The 12,276-nt window shown below is 39.3% G+C and overlaps 1 protein-coding gene across 6 annotated transcripts in view; it reads right to left on the bottom strand.

Moving 5' to 3' along the window:
- dlg2 (discs, large homolog 2) overlaps positions 1–12,276 on the bottom strand; it is a 221,729-nt gene that overhangs the window by 38,591 nt on the left and 170,862 nt on the right. For all 6 annotated transcript variants that reach the window (XR_014602005.1, XM_084074833.1, XM_084074834.1 and 3 more), the window contains 3 exons: positions 3,187–3,240; positions 1,072–1,122; positions 125–249 (listed from right to left, as the gene is read on the bottom strand). Coding sequence is in view for 5 of the 6 variants with exons in the window: in XM_084074833.1 (XP_083930959.1) it covers positions 125–249; positions 1,072–1,122; positions 3,187–3,240 (230 nt within the window). In the remaining variant the exon portion in view is untranslated. The remainder of the gene's footprint in view (positions 1–124; positions 250–1,071; positions 1,123–3,186; positions 3,241–12,276) is intronic.

The following is a 12,276-nucleotide window of genomic DNA, read 5'->3' as shown; positions in this document are numbered from 1 at the left end:
CAATATTGTATTTTTCTGAAGATGTTGGACATTTATTCTTGCAAAAAAAGAAAAGAAAAAGAAAGACAAATCGAATGATGAGTATCTTTTAAGGTTTTCAACATAAAACATGGGATATACTGACCGCAGGCGCCCGTCTTCGGCTGCAGCTCCTCCGGGGATAATCTTAGTAATGAAGATGCCAGGGTCGTCTCCAATGTGCGGGTTGTCTGTTCCTCCAGCAATGCTAAAGCCCAACCCTGAATTACCCTGTGGCAGTGGACAGGAGAGAGCAGTGACTCAACAAAGGCCACTTATATCAAATCCCATATCAAATATCAATTAAGGTCACAGTGCTACTTGAATCGAAAACACAACAAGATTCAGGTGACATGTCTGTGCTGTAATTAAATAAGCATAAATGTAATGTATAAATGTAATTATTTTGGTCAGATGAGAGGAAAGATGTACGATATAGTTACTTAAGTCCTTCAGTGGTGATTGAATAGCTGCCTTACCATTGTTTGATTTAAGCTTATCTCCAACAAACCCAAGTGCAGGCTTCCTTAACGCTCTTGGTGGAATTAACCTTTGTTATCAGCCTTAGGTTATCAATCACTCGTGTCTGTTTTTACTGTAGTATACAGAATATAATTTCACAGTCATTTTAAGCTGGGTCCGAAAATGACTGTAGGGACGATACCCTGAAGAAGACCTATATTGTGTCGAAATGTTCGTAAAATAAAAATAAAAGAAAGTTATTGCATCGTGGCTACGAGCTGTGCAAGCTCTTTTCTTTGCAACAGTATATCTCTCGTGGTCAGCACCTCCTCACTACTGGTGTACGCTCCTGTTCCATTGTTTGCCAAATAAAAAAAGGCCATTGCATGCCATTGCATGTTGCTGGTGACACTGGATATTTGTAATAGCTTTGAATGATTCAATTCTATGTACACTATTGAATCAGTAGGGATCTTCTAAAGTCCATCTATGTTAAAAGCAGATAAGAGACAGTAGTACTGTGGTGCTGAGATGAATGAAAAGTTAACCAGAAACATTGCTTTATTATGTGCCATACAGTACAGTACTCACCCGCTCTAGTGTGATTTCTTCAAATTCATATTCAATTTCTGTCCCATTGACCTGAAAAGGATGACCAAAGAGACAAATATTAGCCAAGATATGTGCTCCATTTATTAAATTGCATCATACAGTACATGTATGTAAATGTACTGTACATGAACACAGAAAGAATTTAACATAAAAATATATCATTAGAGCCTATAGGAATATTAAACGGTTGGGTAGGTGCATCTTCAAATTAATCTTCACCCAGCTAAGATTTACAGCAACTTTTTAGAGTTTGGGATGCAAAAAATCCAGTATGGTCGTCCCTGGTCCCCACGGCTGCTTAACATTTTTGTGCTAAATAGGCCCTGCGTCAAGGGGGGAAAGTAGAATGTCTACCTCCTTATCAACATTAGCTACGCTATTTCAGAACACAACGAACGTGTTCAAGGGGGATGCTGTCTCATCCTGTTTCTTGTTGAGATGATTAATTAGCAACAAGCACTTGCTCTTCATAATGCATGTGAACAGGAACAGCAGCACACAGGCATATGTGAAGGTGTTATGCATCAATAATCCTTTTTCTATGCTAGAATCCTTCCTATGTGAAGTGTATTTCTTCCTCGTACACACTTGTCACCTATCACTAGGTGTGCATAATCTTTGTCTTGATGCTGGAGGGCTATCATGCTAATCACTAAGAGCTATTAAGAGCTTGACATATAGGATTATACAGTACTAATACATCAGTCTGGATTCATTTGTTTCTTAGTGCTTTTTGTATAAACCTCACGGAAGCTTAAAACTGTCACAGCACATTGAAAAACATAGTTAGCATAGCATGAAGAAGAGCACAATTTCACATAGAATTCACACTTTTTGACTATGTTAAATGTAATTGATAATTGATTGAAACCTTTAGTTATTCTCAAAAAGAGCATTGAGGTTTACTCTCATTTGCAAGGCTGTCATTGCAAGCATTACACAAACAAAAATCTACAAATAAGACACATACAACACAATTAAAACACAGCCACAACAAAATAAGTTAAAAACAGTTACATAGTGAAGTAGGGCGATTTGAGAGCAGCTTATTAAATTGTCCATATTGGGGCATTAATTTTTAGGGCGAGTTGTAGATTGTTCCCTGAAACTGGAGCATCATAGCAGAAAGCAGGTTTTCCCAGTTCAGACTGAACATGTAGAGCCTTAAGTGTAAGCCAGTCGTTTGAGCGGGTCTGGTGCTGTTTTAAAAAAAAGAAATAGCATCTACTGTACATACTGTAGACAAGTTCCCTTCAGCTGCATAATAGCGGCTAAACAGTATGAGTATTGTCACCTGGCAGGAGAAAATAACTGTCTAGACCAGTGGGTCTCACAGTGAGGTCCAGGGACCCTCTGGGTTCCTTGAGGGGTTCCAAATGGACCTCTACAGGTCGGTAACTCTGAGAGTGTACCAAATGGACCCTTGTACACTCTCAAGAGTTATGGGGGTCCTTGACATTAAAAGGTTTGAGAAACACTAGTCTAGACCTTCACTATCAATTCTATTCAATTCAATCTTTATTTCAGACTCAAGGTCCATATCACATACCAAATGACAGAATTTGCTTGCTTGGCAAGTAGCACTGGCAGACATAATCTAGAGTTCTCATTGCCTGCCATGGAAGCAGTCGTATATTAGAAACTTTTAGTATGGCCCCAACGCCTGCCAACTTTATCACGCAAAAAGAACTACCACCTCCTAGTACAGTATGTACACGGTAAAATCCAGAGATTTACACTAATTCACTCTAGTGTGACAATGGATGCATAACAAGTGAGATTAACACTCTGCATAGCCTAATTTGTAGAATATATTATTTGTTTATTCATCTTGTGACATTACCTAACCCTAACCAAAGTGCAGTCTTTTATTTATGAAAACTCATCAATAATTCACTACAACAACCTCATTTGTGTTACAGAGATATGGTATGTTCTGCAATGAAACACTGCAGTTCAGTGTATTCAGTTTCCCTTAAACCTGGAAGGAAGAGGCTATTTTTCTTTAAAGTAATTCCATTAAAACGATAATGATGTATTTGTACATACTTTGTCCCAATGTCCCCCCAAAATTGTAATAAAAAGAAAACTCACGTAAGGTACTGACTCCAAAGTATCAGTGTTGACTATTATTGGGGCGGGGCTGGCCTGTAATTAGAGAGAGAGAGAGAGAGAGAGAGAGAGAGAGAGAGAGAGAGAGAGAGAGAGAGAGAGAGAGAGAGAGAGAGAGAGAGAGCGCAGTGTTAGTACGAATGGGAAGCAGTGTGTTAGACAGATGCCCAGGCCATTACCATAAAAATGGATCCTGGGGGGGACAGCTTCTGAATCATGCTGTGTGACATCATCACTCAGCATCATCAACAATTTAACAGCCCTCCATTTGCTGGATGGTACCATAAACATCCCCTCACACAGTAAGCACTAAGCAGCCCTCTGATATGGAACACTTTTAACTTGAGGGAAATACGAGATGAGAGATATTAAATGAGGGCATGGAAGAAGGGTTACATGATACGTCTACGCAACTTAAGTATTGTGATATAAAACCCTTATAATAACCATGTTCCCAAAGATGTGTCCATTTTGTGATAGTAGCAGATTTTTTCCTCTATCCCGATCTGTGTTGGACAACAGCTTATGATTGGTATATTATGAGAAAGGATGCATATAAACATCCTGATTAAAATGATGGCCATGCACTTGTTAAAAGAGAGTAGTTATGGGAACGCTGTCTTCACTAACATCCAAGTTTATTAATGCAGCCTTTTGGTCAACATACTGTACCTCCATCATGTCTGATGAAGATCGGTTGACCGAAACGTTGCGTTAATAAACTTTCATGTAGGTGAACTACTCTCTTTTAGCTTTACTTTCCCTCTCCTACGTACCAAAGAAAGCAGGTGTGCAAAAACACACGTCATACAAACGCAATATACTTAAAGTACATGGCTGGCTTGCAGGTTTATGCCGTTAGCTTGCTTCTCCACCTAAAATGAATATTTATGACGGTCAAATTCAGTCCAATTCTAAAAACATTTGTCTTTTAATACTACTGGATATTAAGGTACTGAATAAAATACAACCAATGCAACGCAAAAACATTCCCTAGCACATTCTATGTAGAAATGACCAAAGTTAGAGTTCCCATCATTTGAATTCAGTGTTTGACAATTCTGGTCGTACTGTATGTTGTGTACATACAGACATGTAAACAACATGCTCAACACATAAGGCTTGCATCAAAAGACACCACTGAAGGATGCATTTTGAGGTTCCTTTGAAATGCGGCCTTTGATTTGATCCTTACAAGATGAATAGAACTCTGTAATCAAGGGCAATAATAATAGAATGGGTTCATCGTCTCTCTCTGAATAATTATCATGAAAAAGAATGCAATGCATATCAATTGGTATACCATATTGTGTGTTAGAGATGAGAGTGCTTGAGTAGTAGGGAGGCTTTGCATGTTTATAAGGGATTCCCAACAACATCTCATGTTTTCAATCTATACATTTACAGTGGGTAGATCATTTATACTATACACTGTACAGCACTTTGTACAAAACACGATATAGTAAATAACTATCATACTATAATATAATTGGTAGTTGTGGTGCTCCACCTCAGCAATCCATCTGCCAGGGGTCTAGCGCATTGTAACGGGGATAGACCCCCGCATTCTTGGCTGATACAGACAATAAGCCCTCCAACCTACTTACTTACTGTATACAATAATGGATCATATCTCAAATCACTCAATTTGCAACCAATTGTGTAGGCAGTAAATACCTAATTGTGTAGAAATTATTGAAAACGACTTTATAAAAGCAATGCCTGTCTTCAGGCCATGATATATAGTGATTATATCACAGTTGAGGCGGTTGTCAAGCCAAACAATGACCTTTATGTGATATAATCACAACCTGCTGTGAGTTAATGCGTAAATAACTGTAACATTACAAAAACGAAATGACATAGTATACAATGTTCAGTTGCAACACTCATTAGCTTATAGTTTTAAAATAATCTGCATCTACCTTCTTCGAGGGTACGCCTGGAAAATAGTTCTCTACAAGTGCTGCATTTCAACCTCGAATTTAAGCTTGAAGAGTGCTTTTAACGATATATTGAGTTTTAGATAACGTTTTTTCCACAGTAATTTTCAGGTGCATTCTGCGGCATTTATTGAATATGGACAAAACTTAAACAACAATGTCTAAAAAAAAAAGCCATTTTGGAGGAAATGGTCAAGACAATGTCTGTATGTGCTGTGTAGTGTGAATGTTAGTGACATGATGCAAGAAAATGAAAAGAGGGTGGGGCTTGATACTCAGAGACACTGACGGAGCATGACATCAGTCCTGTACTCATGTGTCTGTCATGTTCCATCCCTTTTCTACTGTATTCAGGGCCTTCCTGCTCTAGTACCGCTTTGACCGACCGCAGATATGACCACGTCACTAGGTCACCAGGGTAAACTTGTACCCAGTGGTGGAAAAAGTGCTCAAATGTTTTACTTAAGTAAAAGTATCAATACTGCAATGTAGAAGTACTCTGTTACAAGTAAAAGTCCGGAATTAAAAATTTACTTGAGTAAAAGTACAAAAATACTGGTATCAAAACGTACTTAAAGTATCGAAAGTAAAAGTACTAAAATGTTTGAAAATAGCAGATCTACAAGCTCACAACGCGTCGCTTCACAATTTTCAAATAGCCTATGTATAAAATAGGGCTAAAGTGTTTAATGTATGTTTTATAATATAATAATTTATATCTGAAAAGTAACTAGTAACTAAAGTTTTCAAATAATTGTAGTGGAGTAAAAGTACAATATTTACCTCTGAGATGTAGTGGAGTAAAAGTAAAAGTATAGACAATTGGAAATACACCAGTAAAGTAAAATTACCTCAAACTTGTACTTAAGTACAGTACTTGAGTAAATGTACTTACTTTCCACCACTGCTTGTACCACTAAATCACAGACATTCAGTACGTGAGATAGCCCTGGACCTGCTTTCAAATCACACTGTATCTGCATCCAATGAATAACGTATCAATGTCATGAAGATATTTTAGTCTGGGACACATGCAATGCAATAGTTGCTCATCATCTGTTCCAAAGTTGAGGACCTGACATTATTAGAGTCTTTTGGGGGTCATTGGAATCAAGAGCACATGCTTCCATATCATTCTATTTCTAAACACGTTTTCAGACTTCTTGTTTCTGCCTTTCAGTGAGTTGAGCTCATAGCATTAGTCAGCATTTTCGGTGCATAATGTGAAAGTTCCAAAGGACCTCAGACCTCTCAGAACAAATGAATGACAGAGTGTTTTCACATAGTGTCTCTCTTTTATAAATCAAACTCAGTTGTCTGTGCTGGGCCAAAAAAATGTCACTTACAATTTTTTTTTTGAATGTTAACAGAATTTGTTCACAATGTCCTCCATCTCCGGTTCACAGCAGTTCAATTTCTGTTTGTGTGCACTGCAGTGGTACCAGACACTTGAAAATATGGAAAGCGTTCGCGGCCCACCCATCTGACCACTTAACCCATTCAATCCGGGAGTGTCATTTTAGATTTTAACCACTTTAACTAATATCATTACAGAACGTTGTGTACATTTTGTACAAATAAAAATCCATAGACCATAGAACAATATCAGCTCAAACTTCCAGTGTCTCATTATGGATTTGTGTAACTTTTGGCTCAAGGCACAAGATGTACAGCGAATGGCACCCAATTCACAATTTCCATTTGCTCAGTGACAAGTGTCCCTGAGCAAGTCCTACAGAATAGAACAGAATAGAACTATAGACATATAGAATCTGAATCATAGCATTTTATGTTCATTCATTCATTCATTCATTCATTCGTTCATTAATTTTCAATTCATATTCTGACAAATTAATAATTTGCGTGTGTGTACGTACGTGCGTGCGTGCGTGTGCACCCCCACTTTTTGCTATAGAATCAGAGAGAGTGAAAGTGTGGGTGTCAGGGTGACTGACGCGTATTTAAAAGAGAGGAATAGATTACCATTCACCAGCTCTGCTGGATAGCAAAGCCAGTCAATAACCGGGTAAATGAGCTTTGTGAGGGGAATGGTGATAAGGATTGAGACAAATTTACAGCTACTAATCATGTAATTCCCAACTATTCTAAAACCCCTGGATTAACCACTTGAACCCCAGCGTCCATATTCTGGTGGGAACATTCGCCAAAAATAGCAGATCTTCAAGCTCAGAACGTGTCGCGTTGCAGTGCAACGCGTTGTGAGCTTGTAGATCGGCTATTTTTGGCAAAGACATTTGGTGTAGATGGAAAAAAGGGGTCCAAGTACAGTTGCAACTCAGGTCCATTTTGCTAAGAATAGAGGGTTTAAGTGGTTAAAGAATAGAATGCCATACTGGAATGTGCAGTACAGTGCTTGATATACAGTAGGCTACTCTCACTGGGAAACACATGAACGCACAGAACTGGCCGCCCATCCCTTTACATGCCCCATAAAAGCAAAAGCACAAGAAGAACTCACAGTAAAGAGAGCGCACACACGCATGCGCACACATGCACACACAAACACACACACACACACACACACACACACACACACACACACACACACACACACACACACACACAGAGAGAGAGTGAGTCTCACAGGGTTGTGTGCCTGCAGAAGTAATGGGCAGTCAAGTGAGCACATAAATGACATGCTCAGATGCACTGAGACTCATTTCTGTTTGTGTTGATGCCTCCACTGCCTCAAAGCAGCACATTAAGTCTGAGATTCTGTGTGATCTGATAATAGCAATCCACTAAATATAAACCACACCAATGCAATGATTCATGACAAATGACATTTGCGTTGAGTGTAATTCAAGAAATAGAATAGAATTATGCCTATACACACATAGATAGATATATACAGTATATCAAATATATATACTGTATATATATATATATATATATATATATATATATATATATATATATATATATATATATATATATATGCACACACCCACCCACCCACACACACACACACACACACACACACACACACACACACACACACACACACACACACACACACACACACACACACACACACACACACACTTAAGGAATCTCTCCTTTCTATTATATACTGTATTGACTATGCTAAATGCCCTTCTTTATTATTAGCATTCCTTTCAAGTCAACATAAGAGCATATTGGAGCAAAACATTTCAAAAGGATTTTAGGTATTAAATAAATAAATATAGAAATAAATATAGAAGTAAAACAACATAATTAAAGGTATGCTCATTGCCGGGGTCACAGTATTAGAGCCTGATATCTGGCAGTCTACTGTACTGTATGTAGCAGGCCACTTGTATTTCTTGATAGGGTTTGTGCTTTACTTGGGTTTTCCTCAATAATTCAGGGACAACACTTATGTGTAGTGGCTCATGGAGAAAACGGGGAGTCCATGAATATTTCACTAGTATCCCATGTAAAAATAGTCAACAACACAAGCCCAGAGGCTGTAAAAGCATGCATACAGTAAGAACAGGAAATGGACAAACAAACTCAACTTGGGAGTGGCAGCTGGTAAATAAACAAAGGACCATCTGTTAAAAAGGTTGCATATAACAATGCTATTGCTGATGAAATATCTGAATATCACAATATGAATCAATCAATATATATATTTTTTAAAGATATTTTGAGGAATTTTATTTGTTGCCTTTATTGACAGCGATATAGAGAAAATGCTTTCTACTATGCTGCCACCAAAATGTGGAATGATCTACTAAAACCCATTGAAGATCTCGACTCCCTACCCAAACTCAAAACTAATCTAAAAGAATGGCTGACCTTAAAATACCCCAAAAGCTCCCAGCTTTTGTCCTATCCAGGCAAAAAATATTAATATCTGTCTATGGAGAATGTCTCCAACCATGATAAAGATGTCTGCATTATGTAACTTGACTCTATGGCTTTATCCTTTCTGTACTGATAAACTCATTGTTGCTTTTTCAAAGATTACATGAAAAAGAAAGACCAAAAGGGTTGCACCACAACCATTATTTGCACTCGCACAAAAGCCCCCAGTAACATTTCAAGGTGACACAGATAAAAGTTTGGGAGCATACAGTATGTGACCAAATACAATTTTGAGACCTGCAGGATAAATAATCCTTGTCTTGTTTAATATACTTAAGTATTTAAAAATCGGGACGCATCAACAACTGCTGATCCCTGATCCAAAAAATGGCTGATATATCCGCCAAACCGATATATTGGTTGGGCTCTTCCAACCCTCTGTTGGCCCGGAGAGGGTGTAGGCTCCCACGTCTACTCTGATACACATGGAGTCACCAGCTGCTTCTTTCTTCCTGACAGCGAGGAGTTTCACCGGAAAGGGTGAAACTAGTCGATCTACGAGCTCACAAAGTGACTTCGCGTCATGCTTTGACGTGTTATGATCTTGTAGATTTACTATATTCGATGTGCGACACCGCCATACAGCTAAGTATGAATGAGGCTTAATGCTGACCGTATGGACTCCCTGCAATCTCCTTCCTTCACTGAGCCAGATGATGGATGGGCTTGCATTAACTGCTGCCGGCCTCACCCAAGGCAATCTACCTCACGTTATGGCTGCACAAACACTATGCATCAGGATGAGCAGGTGCTCACTTATATATCTTTGTAACTTAACAGGTCCGCTTGTCATTCAGACAAATATAGATTCACACAAGTTAACACATAATGTTACTTTTCGACTTTAACCACTTTAAACTTGGCACTGGGCATGTCATTATAGGCGAAAAAATAAAAAATAACTATTTCGACAATTTGCAGCACGACGTGCTGTGAATACTGTAGGTCGGCTATTTTCAAAATCATTCACAATTTTCTTGTGGTTAAGTAGCTCAGTGGATAAGTGGTTGAAACGCACTTAAAACAGTTTGATGGCGGTGTACTTTGGCTCGGTTCTGGGATGAAAAGTGAAAAAGACAATCCATCCAGTCAAAGAAAATTGAACAGGGGTGAACTTGGCAGATTTCTCTCTGAGCAGCTAAAAGTGATAATGTTCAGAGATCCAAATGTCCAAGTATTAGGCAATTATGACTATACTGTAGTGCTGAGTCACCATGGCCATCATCAGAGCTGCATACTCCCACTTGGAACGATCTACATCATCTCAACGTTTTTCAGTTCAAGGACCCCCAGATTGATATGCATTAGGCTACGGACCTCCATTTAATGCAATTTCTTTCTTCTTTTTATCTCTACACCGTAAAATCCTCTTTATTCTATTCTGGTTCCATTTGTACACTCTCCGAGTTATAGACCCGTAAGTGTATTTTGGACCCCTGGTGGTCCCCAGACCAGACCAGACGTTGAGAACCAGTGATCTAAATCATTGGTTCTCAAAGTGGGGTTCGGGGATCCCCAGGGGTGCTTGGGGATGTTCCAGGGGGTCCCCAGCAAAATGTGTTAATATAGCATCACAATCATTTTAAACTTTTATACTTTGGCTATTCAAAAATAGCAGATATACAAGCTCATAGCGCGGCACCGAGTGCCTCGCTATGAGCTTGTAGATCTGCTATTTTTCTAAAATCTTTCTACTTTTTTAATCTATATTAGCAAACACAAATCTTTGCTTCTGGGGGTCCCTGGCACAACACATTTTCAGATGGGGGTCCGCGGACAAATATATATCAATTTGGGGGTCCCTGGCATGAAAATTTTTGAGAAGGCACAGATCTACATTACAGTATAGAAGAGTGACACGGTACAGAGGCTGATACAGTACTTTGATTGATGTCCGACGACAGTTGGCATTTGATTGATGTCCAAACTACAGTCGGCATGAAGAGAAATAGAACAACATGTTTACTAGTGCCGCTGGATGGCTCACTAAAGGTCTGGAGGTAAACATGCCCACACAGACACAAAAACTATTTCTTGTGTGCTTTTTCACACCAAACACATACATCTACTTTAATAAAGGGTCTGCAAAGGGCCTTTTATTCACACTTGAGTGGAGACACATCTTTTGAAAAGCTCGTCAAGCTCACGGCTTCATTAGCCAGAGCAGCGTCTGAATCTGCAGCCACACCCTTCTAGAATCTTCACTCAGCACTTTATGTTCGGACTTTCAGTACAAGAAGCCAGATAAAGTGACATTCTACCCGGCTAGTCAGCTGATCATGTGGTCAGTGTGTGTGTGTGTGTGTGTGTGTGTGTGTGTGTGTGTGTGTGTGTGTGTGTGTGTGTGTGTGTGTGTGTGTGTGTGTGTGTGTGTGTGTGTGTGTGTGTGTGTGTGTGTGTTGAAATACATAACATAAATGTGCCATCTATTTTCTTTTCTATTTCCCACCCATGAAAAACAATGTTGGGGAAGACTCTTAGAATGGAAAAGTGAAACGTCAAATTATAAGTATATTTCCCCTATACATAATGTGTATGCACGGATGCACGCGCACGCATACACGCATGCATACACACACACACACACACGCACCCACACACACACGTGTGCACGCACGCACGCACGCACACACACGCACACACACACGCACGCACACGCACATGCACACACACACACACACACACACTCAAACAAACCTCCGTTAATCAATGCAGACTTAAAGCTAATTTATGCATCTTTGCATATGAAAAGAAATATGTCCATTTCCATCAGTGTAACTGTCACTGCTCATATACTTCCATGTATCCTTTACATTGGCATGGATGTTAAGCAATGCATCCACTAGATGTCAGCTCAGAGTCAAATGTTTTCTGACAACAAACATTCACTAATCAGGGGTGGGTACCGAGTAGAGTACTAGAAATCTTCTAAAAGTGCAATTACTCCCATAAAAAAATACTCTACTAAAAGTGAAAAAGTACCTGGTTAATATATTACCAAAAGCCCAAGTTACTTTCCTTTCAAATCTTTTTTAGATTTAGGTGGGGTTGCGCCATATTGTAGCCCCGTGGGATAGTTCAAGTGATCGTGGGGTCTACACTAGCCTGGAATCCCGACTGATTCGCTCTGTTCGGTGGATAATGTTTTTCTCACTTCGCTTCTCAGTCTGGTAAAACTGCTATTTCCAAGGGGCGGGACCGTCGGGGCGGGCACCCAGGCGCCGCAGCTTCTGATTGGTCTGTGGGGGGGTTA

The sequence above is a fragment of the Gymnoscopelus microlampas genome (assembly GCF_963454915.1).
Source record: "Gymnoscopelus microlampas genome assembly, chromosome: 12".
NCBI lineage: Eukaryota > Metazoa > Chordata > Actinopteri > Myctophiformes > Myctophidae > Gymnoscopelus > Gymnoscopelus microlampas.
The sequence above is the reverse complement of the archived record's forward strand: the minus strand, read 5'-3'. Positions and strand labels throughout refer to the sequence as shown.